The sequence below is a fragment of the Triplophysa rosa genome, linkage group LG19, assembly GCF_024868665.1.
Source record: "Triplophysa rosa linkage group LG19, Trosa_1v2, whole genome shotgun sequence".
Lineage (NCBI taxonomy): Eukaryota > Metazoa > Chordata > Actinopteri > Cypriniformes > Nemacheilidae > Triplophysa > Triplophysa rosa.
Window position 1 is genome coordinate 12,872,676 of NC_079908.1, and position 21,558 is coordinate 12,894,233.

Here is a 21,558-nt window from a genome sequence, read left to right on the forward strand (position 1 = left end):
TACAGGTCTTTTAAAAACAGGTCATATTTTAATGAAACTTTTCAACAAAAACTACTACATAATTGTATATATTAATTTGTATTTAAATACTGTAGGACAAATCCATTTGTTTTAATGCATAAAATAGGCCCACTATTCTCCTTGGTCAGAACTGCTGTGGCTCATGTGCACTGCTTCATGTCATAATGGTATGTTCCTTTTATTTTCTCATTATTCATAAATTGCTTTGCTCATATATTTTGTTTCTTAATGCATTTCTCATATCTTAATATGAGATTAACTATGACTTTAATACATTTCAATAATTAACAAAAACATTAACAGTTGAAAAGCTTTGGTCATTTCTAATCAGTTGAAGTTGTTCTGTTGTGGTATTCTTTTATGTTGTTCTACAGAGCCGATATAGGAGAACCGTTCCAAAGCTGCACAGGCATTGTGAGATCTGTTTCAGCCGTCGCTGCAAAGCCCCCATCGAGACCTCCGTGTCGTGCATGGTCATCAACTGTCGCTTGCTCTGTGGTGCCTCCTTCCACATGTGTAAAGATGACGAGCACTCCCTGCTGTGTCCCAACGAGAAGGTGCCTTGCCTCAATGCTAACTACGGCTGTCCTTTCACCATGTGTCGCTCAAGGTTGGCCAAACACTTGGAGGTGTGTCCTGCAAGCATCGTCTGCTGCTCGGTGGAGTGGAACCGTTGGCCTGTCGAGAACCCTGACGCTCCTTTGTATATTAACCTCTTTAAAGAGATCCGTGAGCAGGAGTCACTTGACCTCTCCATGGCACTGAGAGACCAGAAACATCTGTGTGCTAGGTTGAAAATGAGAAACTGTTTTCCTGAGTTGATGGAGGAACGAGAAGAGGAAACAAATCTGACGGAGGAGGAGGAAGAGGGAGACAACGCCGTTGACAAAGAGAACTACAATCCGTTCGAAAAAATGTTCAGCAGGGAAAGGGGAGGTTGCAAGCAGGCCGAGACAGATGCGTCCAAGACAAAAACATCACCAAAAGGTTCCTCCGAAACAAAGCTGCAAGAAACATTAAAAGAACCTGAAAAGGGAGAAGACACATTTTATGACCTCACCAAAACAGGACTGTCACCCTGGCAAGATGGCGTCCTGGAAAGACTCGGGCAGGAGTTAAAACCCAATGAGTTCAACTTGTATATAGTGCACCACGGTCGCATGTTGATCTCCTTCGGTCAGATGGATGCTTGCACGCCCAGAGAGAGAGATTTCGTTTATGGGAACCTGGAGCCGATACCAGTCCAGACTCTACGCTCCTTCACCGTCCCTTCTAGTTACAAACAAAAACGCATTCAATTTAAAGACTCTTCCACCAGGGTGATGACTGAGCACAAGTGTGTGGGAACATCTGACGTGAAAGCGTCTGAGAAAGATAGCCATGAGATGGATGAGATGTTCGCCACCTTACTTTGTTCCGCCGAGGCTGAAATACGAGGCCACAAAATAAGCGAAACCGTGCCCACAGATGGACTTTACGTTGACATCGCGACACAGACGTATAACTTCGCCACAACTCCCTTTAAGTACAGCGCATCCCTCGCTGAAGTTACAGCAGACGGGGATTTGAAACTCTACGTTCAGCTTGATGCCGAAACCGTTACGCTCAGACACAACAAATCGACATCAGCGTTCACATTTGTTTGTGGTCATTTCTTTCGAAGGGATGAGTTCGCCTCGCATTTCAAGAACGTGCATTCGGATATCCAGTCTTGTCTGAGCGGCTGGTTTGAGCAGAGATGCCCATTGGCTTACCTTGGTTGCACATTCAGTCAGAGAAGACTCCAGCCGGCCACGCAAAGAGCCACAGTGCACTACAACCAAGACCTGAGCATCTTCACCCTCACACCTGACGTTCCTACATGTTTGATGGATGGTTCACAGAACGCAGTTGCATTTAAGACACGTGTGAAATATGAAGATTCTCTCAGCAATCTTCCTTTTGAGGTGCTCTGCCACATTGCTGGTTACCTGGATAGTTTTACGCTGTCGCAGCTTGCCTTGGTCTCAGGACTGTTTAGGGATGTTTGTGCCACACATCTTCAGGATAGAGGAATGGTGACCTTGAAATGGCACAAAAAGTCATACTCTCACGGAGGAACCCGCTGGAAACCAACTATAGTAAGGGCACTTTTTAGTAGACAATTTAGGGGTGCATCATTTTAATCGTTTTTTTAATGAAAAGTATGAAATGACGGGTACTTCTGATCTCTTAGAAAAGTTGAAATTTGATATATTTCTCATCAATCCTGTTTCTTTCTATGTAGAAAGTCATAATAATCTTAATACATATGACCATTTTTTACAGTTAGTAATACTAGTTTACATGCCATGAAAAATTTGACACACATGGTGGTTCTAGCACTACCGATAGAACAGTACGGTTGCAAGCAAAAATGGCAGTAGGGTTGGGAATCGAAAATCAATTCCAATTTGGAATCGGAACCGAAAGGCTAGGAATCGGATTGGAAACAAAAGGAATAGGAATCGGATACTTGAGGTTAAAATTTTGAGTTCCTCTTACCAATTCCTGTGCATATTTTCAGAAAAGTACAAGGGCTGCGTGATCTGCTGATATCTCAATAAAAGCCCTTATGAAAATGAACAACATTTTTACTATAGTAAGCATAGTTTAACTATAGTATTTGCATTAAAAAGTACAGGAACCACAAATTAACCATAGTTTCATTATAGTTACTACAGTTTAACCATGATGTAGTTCAGCTATGGTAATACAGATTGTAATAAATCAGAAAAAACATGGTTCTATGCGTATATACACAAAACAGTGCTCATAAATATATATACGGTTTGCAAACAAGTCAAAAAGCAGGCTAAATAACCATACAGGTTGATATCTAAATGTTTTACTTCAACTGTGGAATCGAAACTGGGAATCGGAATCGACAAGCAGAATCGTAATTGGAATCGGTAAAATTCAATAGATTCCCAACCCTAAATGGCAGTAATATTATGTATTAAATGTTTCATCATTTTTTTCCAAATTTCATTTCTCTACTTGTGTTCGTATTATATATACATACATACAGTATAAGACTGCTTTGCAACAATGTAAAATATAGATTTTTTTATTGAATTGTTTTTAAGTTAAATTGGAGTTTAAAAAATATATGGCTGATTATTACACATTATTGTTTTTGTCAAAGAAATTTCAGGTCAAAATTTAAAGATAAATTAAAGGTTACTAACCGCTGAGGTAAACTAAAGGTAGCACAAATATTTGCCAAATCACATAAATAAAATTGTGACAACAATTTCAGAAAGTAAAAATAATATATTTTTCCCCTCTTTCTCAGGTCTGGGAGTTCAGTACTCTTTTCAGTAAAGTGGGTAGTTGGTGCGTTGATGACACAGCGTCAATGTCTGAGCATCTGAAACATTGTCCATTCTACCAAACTGAAATGAAAACCGAGCCATTTGCCCTGACCAGTATGTGTGACACCAAAGAGGATGAGAGACACAGTTTGGTCACTTAATTTATGGGACGCAAATGATTTTTAGACTGCAACTTTGATGTCTTCTATTTGTTCTGGTTTTGATTTGAATGGCTGCTACTTTACATGTAACTGAATGCTGCCTTTATGTTTTGCTATGTAACTTTATAAATCAATTGCATGTGAAAAAAGCAGCATAGTCTCCTATTTAAATACATCTGCATAGCTCTCTGTCATGTTTTAACGTAATGTTTTTACTTTAGTTTAGAAACTAAAACCACAGAGTAAAATAAAACAGTTTATGTGCACTTTATAGTTATGCAACATTTGCATGATCAGCAAACCACAATTTAAAAACAGATATAGCAAAGGAAAATGAACATTTCAAATGATGTGTGTGTCTAATCACTATCCTGTGCAATGCCGTGTTAGGCTTATCAATCACCTCTATATTAACAGTTTATTTATAGGAAAATAAAATAACAAATGTTTGCATACAAAGTATGTTTGGTTGTATTTAAAACACTGACCTCAATACAGACAGAGTGGCTGAAGTTACAGCACACGTAACATGACTCTTGTATTTCGAAGCCGAGTTTACGAATGTCTGTCTATTTTTAACAAATGGGAGAGACAGATATAGGTTAGTTACCTAAAGTCCACTATGCCAAACAGAACCTGGAGCTCACTGTGAACACACTATGGTAGGACGACTTTCATTTGCCTTTTCAGTGTTTGCCATGAAATAGATTTAAAACTTCCCAACCTCACAGTCTAAACCTTTATACAGTAGTTAATAAAAAAATATGCGTTCAAATATAAATCTGTTTTGTTTTTGCATTTCTGAGTATAACCAAGAAGCAGAGCTTTCAGTTAGCTTTCAATATGTCTATATTTCTGTCATTTAGTTTCAAACACATGACGGAATAAGCAGACAAAGCTGGGGATTTACAGTACTACAAATGTACAATCTCTAACCTTTCCATTGAATACATATTAATTGAAAAACTTTGATGCTGTTTGATCTGAACGGAACACAATACAATTGATTAGTGCATTCAGGAAGTAAATAAAAGAGTAAATCTGTTTTTAAAAATGTTCAAAAATCATATTTTTTATTATGTTGTCATGTTTTTATTGTGTTTTATTGTGTTAGTTAGCTGTACTTTTTTCGTTATTATGGCTTAAATCAACAAACCAACTGCAGTTTGATTTATATTAATTGGAATACACAATAAACAAACATGACTTTTGAAAAATCACATTTTGGAAATAAACATTTACTTTAGACGTTGAACTATGCAAAGTGTAAGTCCATGTTGACTTTCATATTTCCAATTTGAACACATTTATAAATTGACAGGCATTAAGATTTATTTACGATTATGGTAAGACTCTTTCGAACCCTTCTATCCTATCCAAAACACAAAATCTCTGACCATCTTTATCTTCACAGGGCAAGCAAAGAACGCAAGCATCCAAGCCTCATCGGCACTGTGAGAGCTGCCACAGCCGACGCTGCAAGACCCCGGTCGAGATTTCGGTCTCGTGCGTGATCATCAGCTGCCGTGTCCTGTGCGGTGCCGTGTTCCACCTGTGCAAAGAAGAAGAACATATGCTTCTGTGCCCAAACGAGAGGGTCCCTTGTCTCAACGTTGAATATGGCTGCCCGTTCACCATGTGCCGCTCAAAGCTGGCTAAGCACCTGGAAGTGTGCCCTGCCAGCGTCATCTCCTGCTCTATGGAATGGAACCGCTGGCCCATCGAAGAAACCGAGACACCTGAGTTCTATCAAAACGTTTTAAAGGAGAGCTACGCTCAGGAACCTCTCGATCTGTCCATGGCTCTGAGAGATCAGCAACATCTGTTTGAGTCTCTCAAAATGAAGATGCTCTTTCCTGAACTTATTGAACGGGTGGCTGAAGATGTTATGGTGCTGGAGGGGGCCGTGGGAGGGGAACCGCTCCCGAATGGGGTCGAGGAATCGTCTGCATGTGCTGACGGTGCTTCAAATGTCGAGTGTCAAGAAGAAGGTCTGACTCAAGAGGAGAGAGAAGCATTGGCGAAAAATCCTGACGTGGTTGATCTCGAAAGCTATAACGTTTGGGAGAGAATGTTCAGTATGGAATTGAGTGGTTGCAAACATACTATAAAAACTTTAGGGCAGAATCTGACATCCACGGGTGGGAAGGGAATAAAACCACAGGCCAACCCAAGCAGGTTAGAAATCTTCAAGGAAGAGCCGCAGGTGCAAAACGAGAGTAACGGATACGAAATGGATGAAGATAAATACCTCATTGCTACGTCTCTTTTTGCGTGCGACACGAGACCCAAAAAGAAATTTTTGTATAAACGTCTAGAGCCCATGAAAATTAAAATCGTCCGCAGTTTCGAAGTCCCAAGCAGTTTTAAAGCGAAACAAAGCCGCATTCGTAACCCCTCGCATTACAAGAAGGTAAGTGTAAGCGTCGACACGTCTGACTTGGGTGTCGAAATCGACGACATGCCAAAATGGGATGAGGTTCAAGCAACTTTGCTGTGCTCTCTGGAGAAGGAATTACGGGGACACCTCATAGCTGAATCCAGCTCCACAGATGCTCTTCTTGTGGACGTCGGAACACAGACATACGATTTTTACTCCGCCCCATTCAAACCAGAGACCTCACTGGAAGACCTCACTGCTGACCGACCCCTGAAACTTCACTTCCAGATTCAGACTGAAAGCGTCACTAGAAGACACAACAAATCTAGCTCGGCGTTCACGTACCTGTGCAATCACATATTCAGGCGAGATGAGTTCCCGTCGCACTTCAAGAACGTCCACTCGGACATCCAGAGTTGCGCCAGCGGCTGGTTCGAACAGAGGTGCCCTCTCGCCTATCTTGGCTGCACTTTCATTCAAAGAAGGTTTCAACCCAGCTCTCATAGAGCGACGGTCTTCTACAATAAAGACCTGAGCACATTTTGCCTCAGACCGGAGGTTTCAGATCGTTTATATGAAGGTATGAAGACGGTGACTTTGGAGAGGAAGCGTGCGAGGAATACAGATGCTCTGAGTAGGTTACCTTTTGAAGTTCTGGTCCACATCGCTGGATTTCTTGACAGCTTTACTCTGTCCCAGTTGGCTCTGGTCTCTCAATTGATGAGGGAGGTGTGTGGCACCTTGCTTCATGAAAGAGGCATGGTCTCATTGAAGTGGGAGAAGAAGGTCTACTCTCATGGGGGTTGGTGCTGGAGGTCCAGGAAAAAGGTGAGTTGATAGAGCACTCAGAAATACAAATTCTGTCAACATTTATTCACCCCCATGTCATTCCAAATCTGTATCTTGTGGAACACAAAATAAGATATTTTGACAAATGTCAAAATAATGTCAAAAAGAAAGAAAGTCACACAGGTTTGAAATTACATGAGAGTAAGTAAATGATGAAAGAATGTTCATTTCGAGGAAAAATTTTATGTAGTCACAGTCTTCTTTTTTAGTGCATATCTAGAAAATAAAAACTGACTTTTTTATTACTTTACAGGTTTGGCAGTTTAGCAATCTCTTCTCCACTGTGAATGGCTGGTGTTTTGATCAAATCCCTCCAATCTCAGAACATCTAAAGGTTTGCGCACACTATCAAAAGGAGAGTAAAACAGAACCGGTTGCTTTAACTGGTGTCTTTGACTGTCAAGAGAAAGAAGAAAAAAAGAACCATACTCTGATCTCCTTGTTCATCAAACACAATTGTACTATTTCAGACTTTAGTTGAACACATATTACATTTGTTGTGATGTAATCCTCTTGTAATGTGTTGCGTCTTTATATTTTGCATACGTAACACTCTCTATGCAAGCAATCACAGTGTAGATTTGTTGCATTTCTGTTTCCTTAAATTGACTTTGTGTTGTAATGTATTTGATAGAAATGTCCTCTTGATGAGAAAGTGTCTTTCTCAGGGTGTAAAAGTAAGCTGGTATGTGTCAGCTGTGTAATTCTGCGAAGCCCATAAAAGTGATTTAAACGTCTGGATGAATAAGATGCAACAGCTTACCAAATGGCTAGTTTCTCCGATACTAAAAACTAAATTGAAAAAATTCTTTGCTGCCTTACATTTTTAAGTACAATCAACTTGGATTTACAAGTAATTTCAGCTTTTTTACATTACTGCAACACATCAAAATTAGTCAAGCAATTTCAGCATTTTTTAAGTCATATTAAGTCACCACTGGCTAAAATGTAAAATAGTATGTTGAAATGACATGTAAAGCCAAGTTTATTGTATTTGAAAATTGAAAGCAGCAAAGAATTTATTAAGTAATTGGATTGTTTTTGTACTTTTTATTGTGGTTTGTTGAGGTTATATAACTCTAAAAGTAGGTAGATTTACATTTACAGACCTGTTCAACATCAATAATGTTCCAATTTTGTAAAACAATACGTTATGGCAAATATTTAGCTGTAGAAGACAGATAATTTCTTGTAAGCCATGTGAGCTTTTTTAGAGCAGAGGTTTGTTAATGGCTTATTCCTTTAATACGGTTTCTTTATGTTTTACTGCATAAAAAACACTATATCAAAAAAATGTTATGATCTGATGAACTTTTTGTAAAAAAAAAATTCTGAGAATAGGGAACATGCGTGTATGCGGAAGAAAAGTTTTTTTTTAATTTAGTTTTGGAGAAATGAAACGATTACATTTTTTGTCAACAGCAACCTTTCCTTTTGCATCAGTCAGGAAAAGACACTGGTAAGGCAGAATTGTGTACTTAATAAAGATGCTTGTTTAACCATAATCACCATACGGAATTTGTAGCTGTTTTTTACATTTTTGTGATTCTGATTAGATTTTTCAGGATGCGTTTGTTTGCTCTGTTTCCTGTGGTTTGGGGAGGAGCGTTTGTTTTCTGTCAGGATTACTGTCGGGTACAGGATGGGAAAGATGGTTTGCAAGGAATTCCCGGAAGGGATGGCATGCCAGGACCAAAAGGAGAAAAAGGACAACCAGGTAGGAAAGTAATCTGTGAAATGCACTGCCCAGTTAAAAACAATCAAAGAAATTAAATTGTTGTATTTAATGAATGAGTTATGAGTTCACCGTAGTATGAAGGGTCTGATATGACTATGAATGAATGTATGTTTTCAGCATTGCAGATAAAGCTCGACAAGATTGCTTTGGATGAAATCAAAGGAGAGTTGGGCAGCAGAGGTCCACAAGGACCCCAAGGTGACAAGGGTATGATGGGGCCGATGGGTGAACCTGGTACCTCTGGTTCCCCTGGTCCTAAGGGGTCTACTGGATCTAGTGGACACGGTAACAAGCCCATCCCCAGTCAGACACCAGCCTTCTCTGTGCTACGATCTGTAAAAGATCACCCTTCACATAACCAACCTGTGACCTTCAATACCGAACTAAGCAACGTCAAACAAGATTTTAACCTCCAGACTGGCAAGTTTACCTGCAGGGTTGCTGGGGTGTACTACTTTGCGTTTCACTCAGCGTCTGAAGGACCCTTATGTCTTAGGCTTAAAAGTAATAGTGAAACTCCTGCCAGCCTCAGTTTTTGTGATGTTAACCCACATTCACGAGTTCATGTTGTGTCAGGTGGCGCTGTACTCAAACTAGCTCAGAGTAATACTGTATGGATTGAACCTTTCAAGGAGAATGCCAGTAAAAATAGCAATAAAATGTCCACAAACTCTGAAAAGGGTTCTACAGTGTTCAATGGATTTTTAATCCATCACAGCGCTTAGTGAAGACATGATTACAAACAGTTTGAATGACTTATTTTGAAATGTAAATGAAGCATCTGCATTAAACTTGCATTTAAACAGTGCTCTAACTTCTCATATAAATGTATCCAATTAATTTCAATAAAAACAATACAACCTAAGTGCTGTGTTTTATTACATCACTGTACACGGTGGTTAGATTCAAAATATGCTGATGTAGCACGCTTACTAGTTTTCTTTATAAAAAAGAAAACTAGTGGGGTTTTTTTGACACGAAAGTTCTGCATGAAACTTGCCCCACACCACATCGTTGCTGTCCTTCTGAAATCTCGGATGTCCAAATCCGCCGTTTTTCAGGAAATGGAAAAAACCTTTTTCAATGATTACATACTGTTTTGTCAAAGTCGACAATCACTTTATTTACTTTTTATTGGTTAGATATTTGCAAAATGGGTGACTCATAATAAACAAATAATAAATAATAAAAATCACAAAAAATAGAGATACACGGTTTCAGAAGGACAGCGATATGTGACATGAATAACACCTACAATTGTGCCATTTCTTGAGGAAAGGAGTGCATTTCTAAGCAATCTGACAATCAGTCAACAATAAAATGGCAAATCACATAGACGTACATCCAAGGAGAGACCCAAGTAACTTTGAGGGACCAGACAGTTATTATAACAACTAATAACCCTCAAATCCCCCCATATGGAAACATAATCCATAGTATTTAAATACATATTATTAAAAAAAGAATACTCCCTCTTTTAAATATCCCAAACTCTAACATCCCTCAACTCTAACATCACAACAACACTATGGTCACTGGGTTCATTTTGAGGAATTTTTAAGTTAATTGCGTTTCATCTTCATTTAAGTACCAATTTAGTCTCACATTTTTCCATCAATTGCTTAGGAGAAGTAAAAATAGAAACAAATGAGATACTTATTAAAATACATGAAGAGTAGAAGATGTAAAATGAATGTATTGCAGAGGTAAAATAATCTGAATTTGATATTATAATCTTCAATAATATTGATTTTTGATTGCAGATTTGGCAAATCTCAACTCAGTTTGTGACATTGTTTTATAACTAATGGAGATTTTCTCAGGAGAAATATACAGTATGAGACACAGGAGACATAAGCAAAAGTTTCCACGTGCTCTCCATTTCATCTCATTAATGTCTAGGAAAAATAACTGAGATATTAAAGTCAGTGGATGAAAGTTTCCAGGGGCATTAGAAAAGAGGAACTCGGTGTGCTTGTTATTTCATGATCTCGTGTCCATGAACACTCAGACAGTCAGCGCTCAGTGTTCTCAATACGCAGCCAACATGTTTGATCGTCATCAAATTTCTGGAATTTCTGGAATCATTGTCATAGTTTCTCTCTGCTTCTCTCTGGTATCCATGGGCACTTGTCCTGATGCGGGCACACCTGGTTTGCCAGGTATCCCTGGGCTTCCTGGACGCGATGGAAGAGAGAGAATAAATGGAGATAAAGGAGATCCAGGTAAGATTCACTCTTTCTAAAAAAACCCCACATAAATTAAATACGCACTGTATTCTATGTCATTCAAATATTGGCAATAAAAGAAATATGCTTGTCACAAAGTCTTCAGTTGTGTGCAATTGCAACCTTTTCCTTTTTACTGGAGTGTTACTGGAGAAGTGTGTATATCTTAACAGGGATTCCTCTCAAACCGGCCGATGCTACAAAAAAAGGAGAAAAGGGAGAGCCTGGAGTTATAGGAAGCCCTGGGAAGAGAGGTCGCCCTGGTGAAGCTGGTGACATAGGGCCACCTGGTCCCCCTGGAGAGCCAGGAGATCAGGGTGAATCTGGAGACACCACATCTCTTCTGCAGTCTGTGTTCAGCGTATCACGTCTTACAAGAAACCCACCAGAACCCCATGCTGTTATACGCTTCAGTAAAAATATCACCCTTATCAACAGCCATTTCAATAATGAGGGCAAATTTGTTTGTCAAATTTCTGGCTACTATTATTTTGTGTTTCATGCATCTTCATATGACAAAAATCTGTGTGTTTTCCTAATGGTCGATGGAAGTAAGTTAGCTACTTTCTGTGATCATCATAAAAGCTCCAAAAGCCAGCAAGCGCCTTCTGGTGGCTTGGCAGTTTACCTGAGACAAAACCAGAACGTTTGGCTACAAACAAACAGCTATAATGGCATGTTTGCAGGGGATATGGGTGACAGTGTTTTTTCAGGTTTTCTGATCCATGCTCTTTAATGTTGCACTTGTGATTTAATGAACTGTAATACTGAAGAAAATGAGAGAATTCTTTTGACTTGTTTCATACTTTATGGAACATTACACACATTAAAGTGTTGACTGCTGATTAAATAAAAAAATGCTACGCTTAAATATATTCTCTTTGTGGTGTCGTGTTATTTAAATGCACATAATATATTAACCATGAGAAAGCAAACATTTTCAAAACCTTGTAAACAAATACAAATGCATACATTATTAGCAAACTGTTGAGAGATTAAAAGATAATGCACAATGTATGAAGGCTAGATTTGTGGGGAGAAAAAAGAATGCGAAACTCCTTCTGTTTATTCTGGAATAGGAATAGCCCTTCCGAGACCCTGCAGAGGGCAAGCCGGGTTAAGAAAGATGGATGGGATGTGAAACTTGCAAACACTTGCAGAATTAAGTTTCAACAATAAAAAAATGATCTAAATCTAGACAAAGAATTTGTGACTATACATCTTGTTACTTCCTTTTATTTTGCAACATTTTTCACTTCTGAATCTGAGAATAAGCTCCCTTCATACAGGCGAGTGAAAACATTCAGTTTAACACATTCATCGATTTCCTTACAAGATGGTAAGTTAAAAGCTGCTTACTATTTGATGTTTCAACTCCTTTTCTTAAAATTCAAAGTCTGCTGCTGGTGCAAAAAGTATAATCGACTGACATAAGTTAGGAAAACAGGTTCTGTAAGTGAGCAGATTTTCAGTAATGGGTGTTTCTCATTTTTTACTAAAGGTGTTGATCCTCATGTCGACACTGCAGTTCACTGTTTTGCTTTTGCTGGTGGCTCTTTCTGAGTCGCAAACATGTGATGGTGTGAGGGGTTTTCCTGGAAGACCTGGTATTCCAGGAGCCCATGGTGCCGATGGAAAGGACGGCCCAAAGGGGGAAAAAGGAGATCGAGGTATAGGAATAGTATTACACAAATCCATGAATTTTACTTTCAATACTTGATGTAGCCAAAGCTGATAATATGTTTTCATGAAGCGTTCATCAAGCTTTTCATCCTTATAAAAAAAATGGCACAGAAAGATCAAAGGAGTGAATTGGCCATGTTTGCAGGTGAAGATGGAGTCCCGGTCATTGGGCCAAAAGGAGAGCCTGGACTTGCTGGATTACCAGGTAGGGCTGGCACGTCGGGTGATAAGGGGATTCAAGGAAACCCAGGACGTCCGGGCCCGAAGGGAGATAGGGGAGTTTTTACAGGCGAAAACATTGTTCACCACCATGACGTTTTCTCTTATAAAAAACGTCCTTCTCAATCTCGGATTGTGCCCAACACAGAAATAACCTTTGATATCCCATTGATCTTTAGTGATAGTGATGATGACGCTTCCCTTCTCACTAATGGTATCTTCAGTGTACGAATAGCTGGCATGTATTATATCAGCTACCATGTATCCTCCAAGAATTCCTGTCTAAAAATTCAGGTGGGGAAGGAAGAGAAGGTCAGGTTTTGTGATGAACCTGATGCTATATCGGTGTCCTCTGGTTCTGTGGTATTGCCACTAAAGATAGGAGACATGGTGTCTGTACAGACTACAGATCATAGCCAAATCTTTTGTAAAGACACTGACTGTATCTTTACAGGTTTCTTACTCTTCGCAATGTAAGAGTAACACAAAAAAATAATACAAAGCATGCTAGTCATCTTCAAGTTTTATTTGTCAGAAATTGCTTGGGAATTTATAGGAATCAGATGTAATGTGTTGATTAAAGCTTAACATACAAAGTTGTTGTTTCTTGCCTTTTTTATTTATTCACTATACATTTACTAGTTAAAAATTAGTCACAGCAACATTTTTTGGTAAAATCACACACGTGTTTTTGCTTACATTGTTTTTGTATATTGGGTTTCAAACAAAATTAAAATCTCATATTAAAGATTCAATATATACTGTATGTTTAAATAAATAATTATCCAGTGTTGGCTAGATAGTTTGCAAACTTACAGATTCACACAAAAGGTTTTTGGCATTTAATTGTAATACTTTGATGTGTGATATTTGTTATTTTGATTTTAAATCGATATTGACATTTTCCCCGGTTGATACAACCAATTCAGGCTACTTGAATTGTATAATAATACACCTTTTTTACTTGTTTACCTCTCTTCTAAATATGTTTTGTGTTCTGAAAAATAGTCTTACAGGTTAGGGTTTAAATGAATGATACAATTATTCTTATTTTTGGGCGAACCATCCCTTTAACAAAATAAGTCATAGGCAAGAGCTTTAAGCAAGAAGACAGTAAAACATTAATAGCTTAAATTCAGTATTGGACATGGTAAACTTGTAAGTCCCACGTTGAAAACAGTCGCGTCAGTCATTACTTAGACTCATTGTTCTTGAGTTGAGTCTGTCACCCTCCAGGCTTTCTATAAAGAATAGAGGAGCCATAGCAACAGCCACTAACTGTGTATAACAGCACTTCCCAAACAAGCCACTGTACTGCAAGAATGTGTCAAAATCACCAGCTACTAAACAAATCAGGAATTTAATTTATGGGAGGAAAAATTGTCATGCATGAGGTGAGTGTAAATGACAGCTCTTGCTTTTTGACTGAATTCATAGAATCTTACATTTATGTGGAAGTGCATGAAAGGTTTTAAAAACACAACAAATAAATACAATGACATTGTTTAAATGTTTATGTTAACATTTTAACATTACATCTAGAGTGCACTAGAATGCATTGTTTTGGAAAATTGATGTATAGAGCCAGATCTGTACACATTTCTCATTTGCATATCTTCAAGTTTTAAATGCTGGCCTTTTTAAAGGAAGGCAATCCCAATTCAAATTTCAAGCGTCATTATATTTGTTGATTCAATTTAACAATCTGTTATCACTTTAAATGTAAATCTTGATAAAGTGTAGCTACAAATGCGCAATATACAATTTGACTTTCTCTTAACAGTAAATCAAAAATGACCGCTCCTGAGAACTCAAGTAAACAACAGACACCAACTCTAAGATTCCCATTTAGTCCCCGCCGTCAAACTAATGTCATGATTCTCAAAAATGGTCAAAGAGGCACAAAACATCCACAAGTCTTTCCAATACGGGGAGAACTTCCTTCTTTGGCAGGTAACCGTGTTCGCAAATATACTGCACAGTATCATTCCACTGTTTATATAGGCTACAGTAAAACTGTAATAATTCCATTTCATGACACTTGACAAATGTCGCCGGCATCTATTCTACAGGTTTACTGCTCTACCCAGGAAAGAGAGAAAAGATGGTAACCACAACAGAAACCGCATTTGGACCCAAAACCTGCCCAAGAGTAGAGAAGAAGATTCTACAGTGCAGCCTTATTCTAGATGGTACAGTATGAAAAACAAATTCAGGTTTTGCTTATAAGGATGTCTGCATGTGAGCTATGCACAAACTGTTTATCAAAAAAACTTTAATTTGTGAAAATCTATAAATGTTTTAAATGAAGTATTACATTTCAGGGGACCAAAGCTTCATTACAACAAACAGAGAGGATTACCCAGCTTACACACCAGATGGGACTCCAATCGCATGGCAAACGAAAGCCCCTGTGAGACCGGAGAAGGCTGCCCAAGAACAAAGATTTTCTCTTTACCAGCAGGACTTTTCAGCACCAAAGAGAATCTATGTCAGGAGAAATCAGGTCGTTCCTCGTCCGGACAATCTAGCCTTCAACACGTCATTGAGGTAATAACCATCAGACCTAACAGCCTTATTTCTGTTTTCTGGACATTTGTAATGAAAATAATCCTGTGTTCTACAGAGTAGAATACAGAACAGTGCAAAGAGAGGCCTTCCCTGGATGGGACGTCTCTGCGCATGCTCCTCCAGCCCCCGTCCAAATTAAAAGAACAGCGGAAACAGAACGGTGAAGCCCGTTTAAGAGAAGCCATGTGTATTTTTAAATGGGCCACAGAATTACATAAGGATGCATGTAATATTAAGGATGAAAGTTATATTAAAAAATATATCTTTCTTTGCTTTGTTCTATTTTTACAAAAACAATGTTGGTTTCTTTTTTTACCTGGTCATTCAATAAGAGATAATATTGTTGGAGGACTGGAGAGAGATTTTGTCAGCGTATGACAAAAGTAAATTTTAAAATATTTCAATTCCATAATTCTAAAAAAAAAAAAAGTGTGAAGCATCATTGCTTCTCTTAAATGTGTTGGGTTACAGTATCATTACACTTCACCACATATCTACACTAACTCGTTACGTATATATCTCCATCTTATTTTACTACAAGGCATGAAAAGCCATTTTCTGAAAATAAAAACAAAGCAGCTTTGTATAAAAACCTAACATTTAATAAGTAAACATGTTTCTTATAAACAAAACAACCGATCATTGCAAACAATCTTTTTATATGATCAAACATCCCGATTCATCAAAAGTAGCTCCACTCTGCATTGAGTTCAGGTGTAGTGGGAGCTTTACTGATGTCATTATGTCATCAGTGAACAGTTTGTACATCAAGAATCTCTCAAAGTTCGAGATTTTCACATGTCCTCCACACTCCACTTGTATGCCATCTCTTCCACAGCTTTCTTATCAGCTATCCTGGAGTAGCGCTTTTGCTCGAAACCGTTGGACCTAAAGGTTTATAGAAGTGCTTTAAGATGTCATAAATACAACCATTAGTTGTAACTAATCAATCTAAACCTCTTACCTGTCCACTCCATCCCAGCGATACCCGGGCATAAGGTTAAAGCGATTTGGAGGAGGGAGCGGGCCTTTGTAAGTAGGTTTTTCTGGGAAAACAGAAGAACATAAAAAACAAGTTTAGTAAATGTTGCTCCGATTGTCTGATTCACATAGATTTATATGGAAACAGATTAGTCTGGCTAATCTAAGCCTCAAATATTAAGTAGGTTTTCATTGTCCAACTGGAAACTAAGCCGTGTTAATAAGGTATATATGGGTGATACATGTGTTTTTGAATTAGCCAATTTGCAAAGTTAGTCAGACATAGTAGCACTAGCACATAAACTAAATATGCACAAACAAAATTGTATATCACTTTTTTGTCTATACCCTCATGAGTGCTTACTATACAGTGGTGTGAAAAATTGTTGGCCCCCTTCCTGATTTTGTATTTTTTTTGCATGTTTGTCACACTTTAATGTTTCAGATCATCAAACAAATTTAAAAAGTAGTCAAAGATAACACAACATGCAGTTTTAAAATGAAGGTTTTTATTATTAAGGGAAAACAAAATCCCAAACTACATGGACCTGTGTGAAAAAGTGTTTGCCCCCTAAACCTAATAACTGGTTGGGCCACACTTAGCAGCAACAACTGCAATCAAGTGTTTTCGAGTCTGTTACAGAGCTGTGGAGGAATTTTGGTCCACTCATCTTTGCAGATTTGTTGCAATTCAGCCACATTGGAGGGTTTGAACATGAACCGCCTTTTTAAGGTCATGCCACAGCATCTCAATAGGATTCAGGTCAGGACTTTGACTGGAGTGGCCTAAAGTCTTCATTTTGTTTTTCTTCAGCCATTTCTTCAGCCAGGTGGACTTGCTGGTGTGTTTGGGATCATTGTCCTGCTACAGAACTCAAGTTCGCTTCAGCTTGAGGTCACGAACAGATGGCCGGACATTCTCCTTCAGGATGTTTTGGTAGACAGCAGAATTCATGGTTCCATTTATCACAGCAAGTCTTCCAGGTGCTGAAGCAGCAAAACAGCCCCAGACCATCACACTACCACCACCATTTTACTGTTGGTATGATGTTCTTTTTCTGAGATGCGGTGTTACTTTTACGCCAGATGTAATGGGACACACACCTTCCAAAAAGTTCAACTTCTGTCTCATCAGTCCTAAGAGTATTTTCCCAAAAGTCTTGGGGATCATCAAGATGTTTTCTGGCAAAACTGAGACGAGCCTTTATGTTCTTTTTGCTCAGCAGCAGTTTTCGTCTTGGAACTCTGCCATGCAGACCATTTTTGCCCAGTCTCTTTCTTATGGTGGAGTCATGAACACAGACCTTAACTGAAGCAAGAGAGGCCTGCAGTTCTTTGGATGTTGTTGTGGGGTCTTTTGTGACCTCTTGGATGAGTCGTCGCTGCGCTCTTGGGGTAATTTTGGTCGGTCGGCCACTCCTGGGAAGGTTCTCCACTGTTCCATGTTTTCGCCATTTGTGGATAATGGCTCTCACTGTGGTGTGTGATGGATCTCAATTACTTTCTTTCTCATTTGTTTCTGAATTTCTTTGGATCTCGGCATGATGTCTAGCTTTTGAGGACCTTTTGGTCTACTTCGCTTTGTCAGGCAGGTCCTATTTAAGTGATTTCTTGATTGCGAACAGGTGTGGCAGTAATCAGGCCTGGGTGTGGCTAGAGAAATTGAACTCAGGTGTGATAAACCACAGTTAAGTTATGTTTTAACAGCTCCATGTAGTTTTGGATTTTGTCATTTAAAAACTGCATGTTGTGTTTACTTGTGTTATCTTTGACTAATATTTAAATTTGTTTGATGATCTGAAACATTAAAGTGTGACAAACATGCAAAAAATGAAAAAATTCACTGTATGTGAATGGTTAGTCTTTAACTATTTTTACATTTTTTATCCGTTTGTGAAGACTGCTATATTTTAGATAAACAACATGTAAAAACAAACTGTAACTGATCTTATTACAAGTCAGTCATGTGATGTCTTTTGTCAAAACGTGAGAATAGTTATCAGCTTTAGTTTGCAGATCAATCTTATACTCACCATCTTTCAGAAGATCAAAACATCAAAAAAAACTAAAAATAGTAATTTTAAAAATGACAGCCATGATTAAGATGTGACAGCAGAGTGTCACCTTTTATCCCTTTCGATTGTGCATTTTTCTCTTTCTTCCTACGGAGCATGGCAGCCATGGGGTCTCCTTCCCTTTCCTGCTCCCTCAGCATGCGATCCAGGTCTTCATCGTCAATATGTCGGGCTAGCGGCTTCTGAGCCTCCCGTATGGCATCGTCCAAATTCTGCTGCTGCATTTCACCCTGTGCAAGCCTGCAATAGAAGACCAGACCAGTTTTATTGCACTTGTGCTTTTTGTTGTCCTTATGTTGTTCAAATTGCTTCCATTGTTTACCTTATTTGTAAGTCGCTTTGGATAAAAGCGTCTGCTAAATGACTAAATGTAAGACAATTAAAAGTTGTAAGTAAAATCCACACCTATGAAGGTGTTCAGCAGGTCTGATGACCGCATTACAGTTCCCCATCACTTCGCCAAGTTTAAACAACAGAAAGGTTATAGTGTAGCCTACAGGCCATCACATCACACAGCACCCTGCTCTTGATCTGACGTTTATAATGTCAAACTTTACTGTTAATGGAAACTTGTGCAGTTTCGTTTCAATAAACAAACTAGCATTTCAAAAACAAGAAATACATATACTGAAATCGGATAAATAAAATAACTAAATAGAAAAACAAAATGCATTAATAAACGCTGATAGCCTACTGGTTCGTTTTCCTCTTCATGCTGCTTATAACTGATAAATATATTTTGATAGACTACTCTTTCAAAAGTTTGTGTGATTTTTTTACTGCTGAAGATAGAAACAATACGAGGAATAAATAATTTATTATCACTGGCTTTTCTGTCACATTACCGCAAACACACAGGTGTGCACACACGCACACACACACACACGGCTCAAGCTTCAGAGTCCGTTCTGTCATTTATACACCCTCATCCAAACTCATTAATGGAACGCAAAATAATTTACTTTGAAGAATGTCTTAATCCATACAATGGCAAAATGAACGCAGTCAATTATCAAATGGCTCTCACCCTCTTCCCCACTGAGCATAATTCTCATCCTTCTCCGCCTTCTCTCCAGCTTTTCTTTTAAGTTCGACTCTCTCTGACTCCAGGTCACGTTTCCTACCCGATTTATCTCGAAAAATCGTCTCTGCATTTCTGGATTCCTCTGAGAGAAAAAAGCATCAAATATATATTCAAAGGTCAAATTAACAAAAAACCCTTTCTCATCCACAAAATTATCAACGGCTATTCTTGAGACCTTCAAGAGGCTTGTTGTGCTTTTCCCTTCTGCGAATTTCTTCTTGCTCTTTCCTTAGGACGTCTACAGAGACCAGACCAGCAGCTCCACCAGATAACATTCGAGGACCCTTAAAGCAAAAATGTGCAGTTATTAAAAGGAACCTTCCACAAAATGTAAAATGCAACCAGTAAAACACAATGTAATCTACTGTACATATGGGACATATTGATCATTCAAACACTGCTTGTTCTATATTTGGTATTGTACCGCTTATGAAGGATCTTACCTGTCCATCAGGTGAGCGTGTCCTTCGTGGTGGAGACAGGTCTGAATCAGATCCACGGCCTCCCTGTGGCTTCTTTCTGGGGGGAGAGAGATCTGAATCTGAACCTCTACCTCTCTGGCCTCTCTTTCTGGGTGGAGATAAATCAGAGTCTGCGCCCTGTCGCCCGTGAGGATGTCTGCGTGGAGGGGACTGGTCCGAGTCGGAGTCTTTTCCAGTTCGGGCTCGTCTTCTGGGAGGCGAAAGGTCACCTGCTGCAGCAACTTTTGTCTTTTTTCTATGCAGGGACTCTAAAACAGCACATATAAATCAAATCTTCTGAGCTTATTATAATGGAAGTTATACACACAATGATGATTGTGTCCTCATACCTTTATTGTGCTGCCTTTGAATTCTGGAGGGTGAGCCCTTGTTGCTCTTTCTCGGAGGGGAAGGCGATGAGGAGTCGTGTCGTCTGTTTTTGTAGTTTGTTTTGTCTCTCTTGGGTGAGAGATCTGGTGAGTCATGGCGACCTCGTCTCTGAGGTGAGAGATCCGGCAAATGATGGCGACCTTTTCTTTGAGCTGAGAGATCCGGGGAGTCATGTCGAAGCCTCTTGGGTGAGAGGTCAGGTGAATCGTGCCTCGACCTCTGTACAGGAGAACTCTCTGGTGAGTCATGTCGTATTTTATGACCTCTGTCAGCATTTGAGCTACACAAACAGACAAACATTACATTCTAAGTAGTAATGCTGTTAAAAGAATATGATTAAAAGGTATGAAGACCGTTACCTTCCATCTAGTTCTGAGTCCTGAGCTTCTTGGAGCTCACTCTCTGTTGCTACAATATAACAATAAAAGCATTTAGTATTACATGTATAAATAGACATATGCATGCATCCATGCATGGTTGCACGCACGCACACACAGAATTAGAACTTAATGTAAAGTACATTATTATGAATAAAAGATGCATACGTCTTACCACCCATCACTTTCCACTTGTTGCTAGTTCGAAACGCCTCAAGTTGCTTAACATCTTCTGGCCGTTCATCTATCACTTCTGCAATCTAAATTTGAGAGAGATTTTCATAATTATGATGCAAAATGTTCTATATGCAAAATTCTATATGAGTGCTATGGAGGTAACTGCATTCTTTTACACACCACAGGCGCTTCCTCCTCATCTTCCTCTTTGTTTTCCTCTTCGTTTTGAACAGCCAGTTGCCTCCAGTCAATGTCATCATCCACAATTTTCATCCTGTAGTTAATAATGAGATGAGTAAGTTAACTTTAAGTGCAATAACTGACAAATAGCAGTTGTGTCGGTTTCACATGTCAAAACATAGTGAGCTTTTCAACTAAACAGCATTTTAAGACATTGTAAATGTGTTCGAATTATGTATTTTTGAGGCGCGAAAATGATGTGTAGGTGAAAAGCGATGATCGATATTCAGCCATAAAGACATTGTATTCAATGGTTGCCTTGCACATTGCGAGCTTTTTTATTCATTTAATCATTTCTATTACGTTTAACGGATTCTATTTACCCTGTCCCTGTGGGTTTCGGTCGTTTCTTCTTAATCTTATTTTCTTTCGACTTCTTGCCATCATCGTCGTTTGATAAATATCGTTTTAAGTAATCAGCTTTAGTGAGCGCAGCACTTTTGCTAATGGAAGTAGCCATCTTGTTTATGTATACGTCACGAAACGGATGCCGTAAAGGGACAAAAGTATTAATCAACTGCTGAGCTGCGCAGACTGATCATCGAATGACATGTAATTCTGCGAGATTTATTGTAAAAGCAGTGCTTT

General features: G+C 38.8%; 6 protein-coding genes across 6 annotated transcripts; 5 read left to right on the top strand and 1 right to left on the bottom strand.

Annotated features, from left to right (window-relative positions):
* Positions 1-136: 136 nt before the first annotated feature.
* On the top strand, positions 137-4,167 carry fbxo40.2 (F-box protein 40, tandem duplicate 2). The gene is made up of 3 exons (XM_057361226.1): positions 137-188; positions 396-2,141; positions 3,338-4,167. Exons 1-3 carry the CDS (start codon positions 186-188, stop codon positions 3,515-3,517), a joined length of 1,929 nt encoding a protein of 642 aa, XP_057217209.1. The 5' UTR covers positions 137-185; the 3' UTR covers positions 3,518-4,167.
* fbxo40.1 (F-box protein 40, tandem duplicate 1) lies at positions 4,159-8,725 on the top strand. The gene is made up of 6 exons (XM_057361225.1): positions 4,159-4,179; positions 4,932-6,725; positions 7,000-7,080; positions 8,169-8,205; positions 8,303-8,463; positions 8,602-8,725. The coding sequence occupies exons 1-6, from the start codon at positions 4,177-4,179 to the stop codon at positions 8,611-8,613; spliced, it is 2,088 nt and encodes a 695-aa protein (XP_057217208.1). The 5' UTR covers positions 4,159-4,176; the 3' UTR covers positions 8,614-8,725.
* A 1,713-nt stretch (positions 8,726-10,438) lies between these two features.
* Positions 10,439-11,581, top strand: LOC130570391 (complement C1q subcomponent subunit C-like). Its single transcript, XM_057360685.1, has 2 exons — positions 10,439-10,709; positions 10,886-11,581. Exons 1-2 carry the CDS (start codon positions 10,484-10,486, stop codon positions 11,446-11,448), a joined length of 789 nt encoding a protein of 262 aa, XP_057216668.1. The 5' UTR covers positions 10,439-10,483; the 3' UTR covers positions 11,449-11,581.
* Positions 11,582-11,917: 336 nt separating this feature from the next.
* c1qb (complement component 1, q subcomponent, B chain) lies at positions 11,918-13,204 on the top strand. Its single transcript, XM_057360943.1, has 3 exons — positions 11,918-12,051; positions 12,214-12,382; positions 12,541-13,204. Exons 1-3 carry the CDS (start codon positions 12,049-12,051, stop codon positions 13,089-13,091), a joined length of 723 nt encoding a protein of 240 aa, XP_057216926.1. The 5' UTR covers positions 11,918-12,048; the 3' UTR covers positions 13,092-13,204.
* A 130-nt stretch (positions 13,205-13,334) lies between these two features.
* si:dkeyp-69c1.9 (uncharacterized) lies at positions 13,335-15,349 on the top strand. The gene is made up of 5 exons (XM_057360944.1): positions 13,335-14,008; positions 14,398-14,567; positions 14,687-14,806; positions 14,939-15,164; positions 15,241-15,349. Exons 1-5 carry the CDS (start codon positions 14,004-14,006, stop codon positions 15,347-15,349), a joined length of 630 nt encoding a protein of 209 aa, XP_057216927.1. The 5' UTR covers positions 13,335-14,003.
* Positions 14,873-21,433, bottom strand: bud13 (BUD13 homolog). Its single transcript, XM_057360942.1, has 11 exons — positions 21,294-21,433; positions 20,911-21,004; positions 20,729-20,813; positions 20,536-20,584; positions 20,137-20,456; positions 19,769-20,055; positions 19,501-19,609; positions 19,269-19,407; positions 18,291-18,481; positions 16,150-16,231; positions 14,873-16,073 (listed from the first exon to the last, which is right to left on the bottom strand). Exons 1-11 carry the CDS (start codon positions 21,428-21,430, stop codon positions 15,980-15,982), a joined length of 1,587 nt encoding a protein of 528 aa, XP_057216925.1. The 5' UTR covers positions 21,431-21,433; the 3' UTR covers positions 14,873-15,979.
* Between the last annotated feature and the right edge of the window lie 125 nt (positions 21,434-21,558).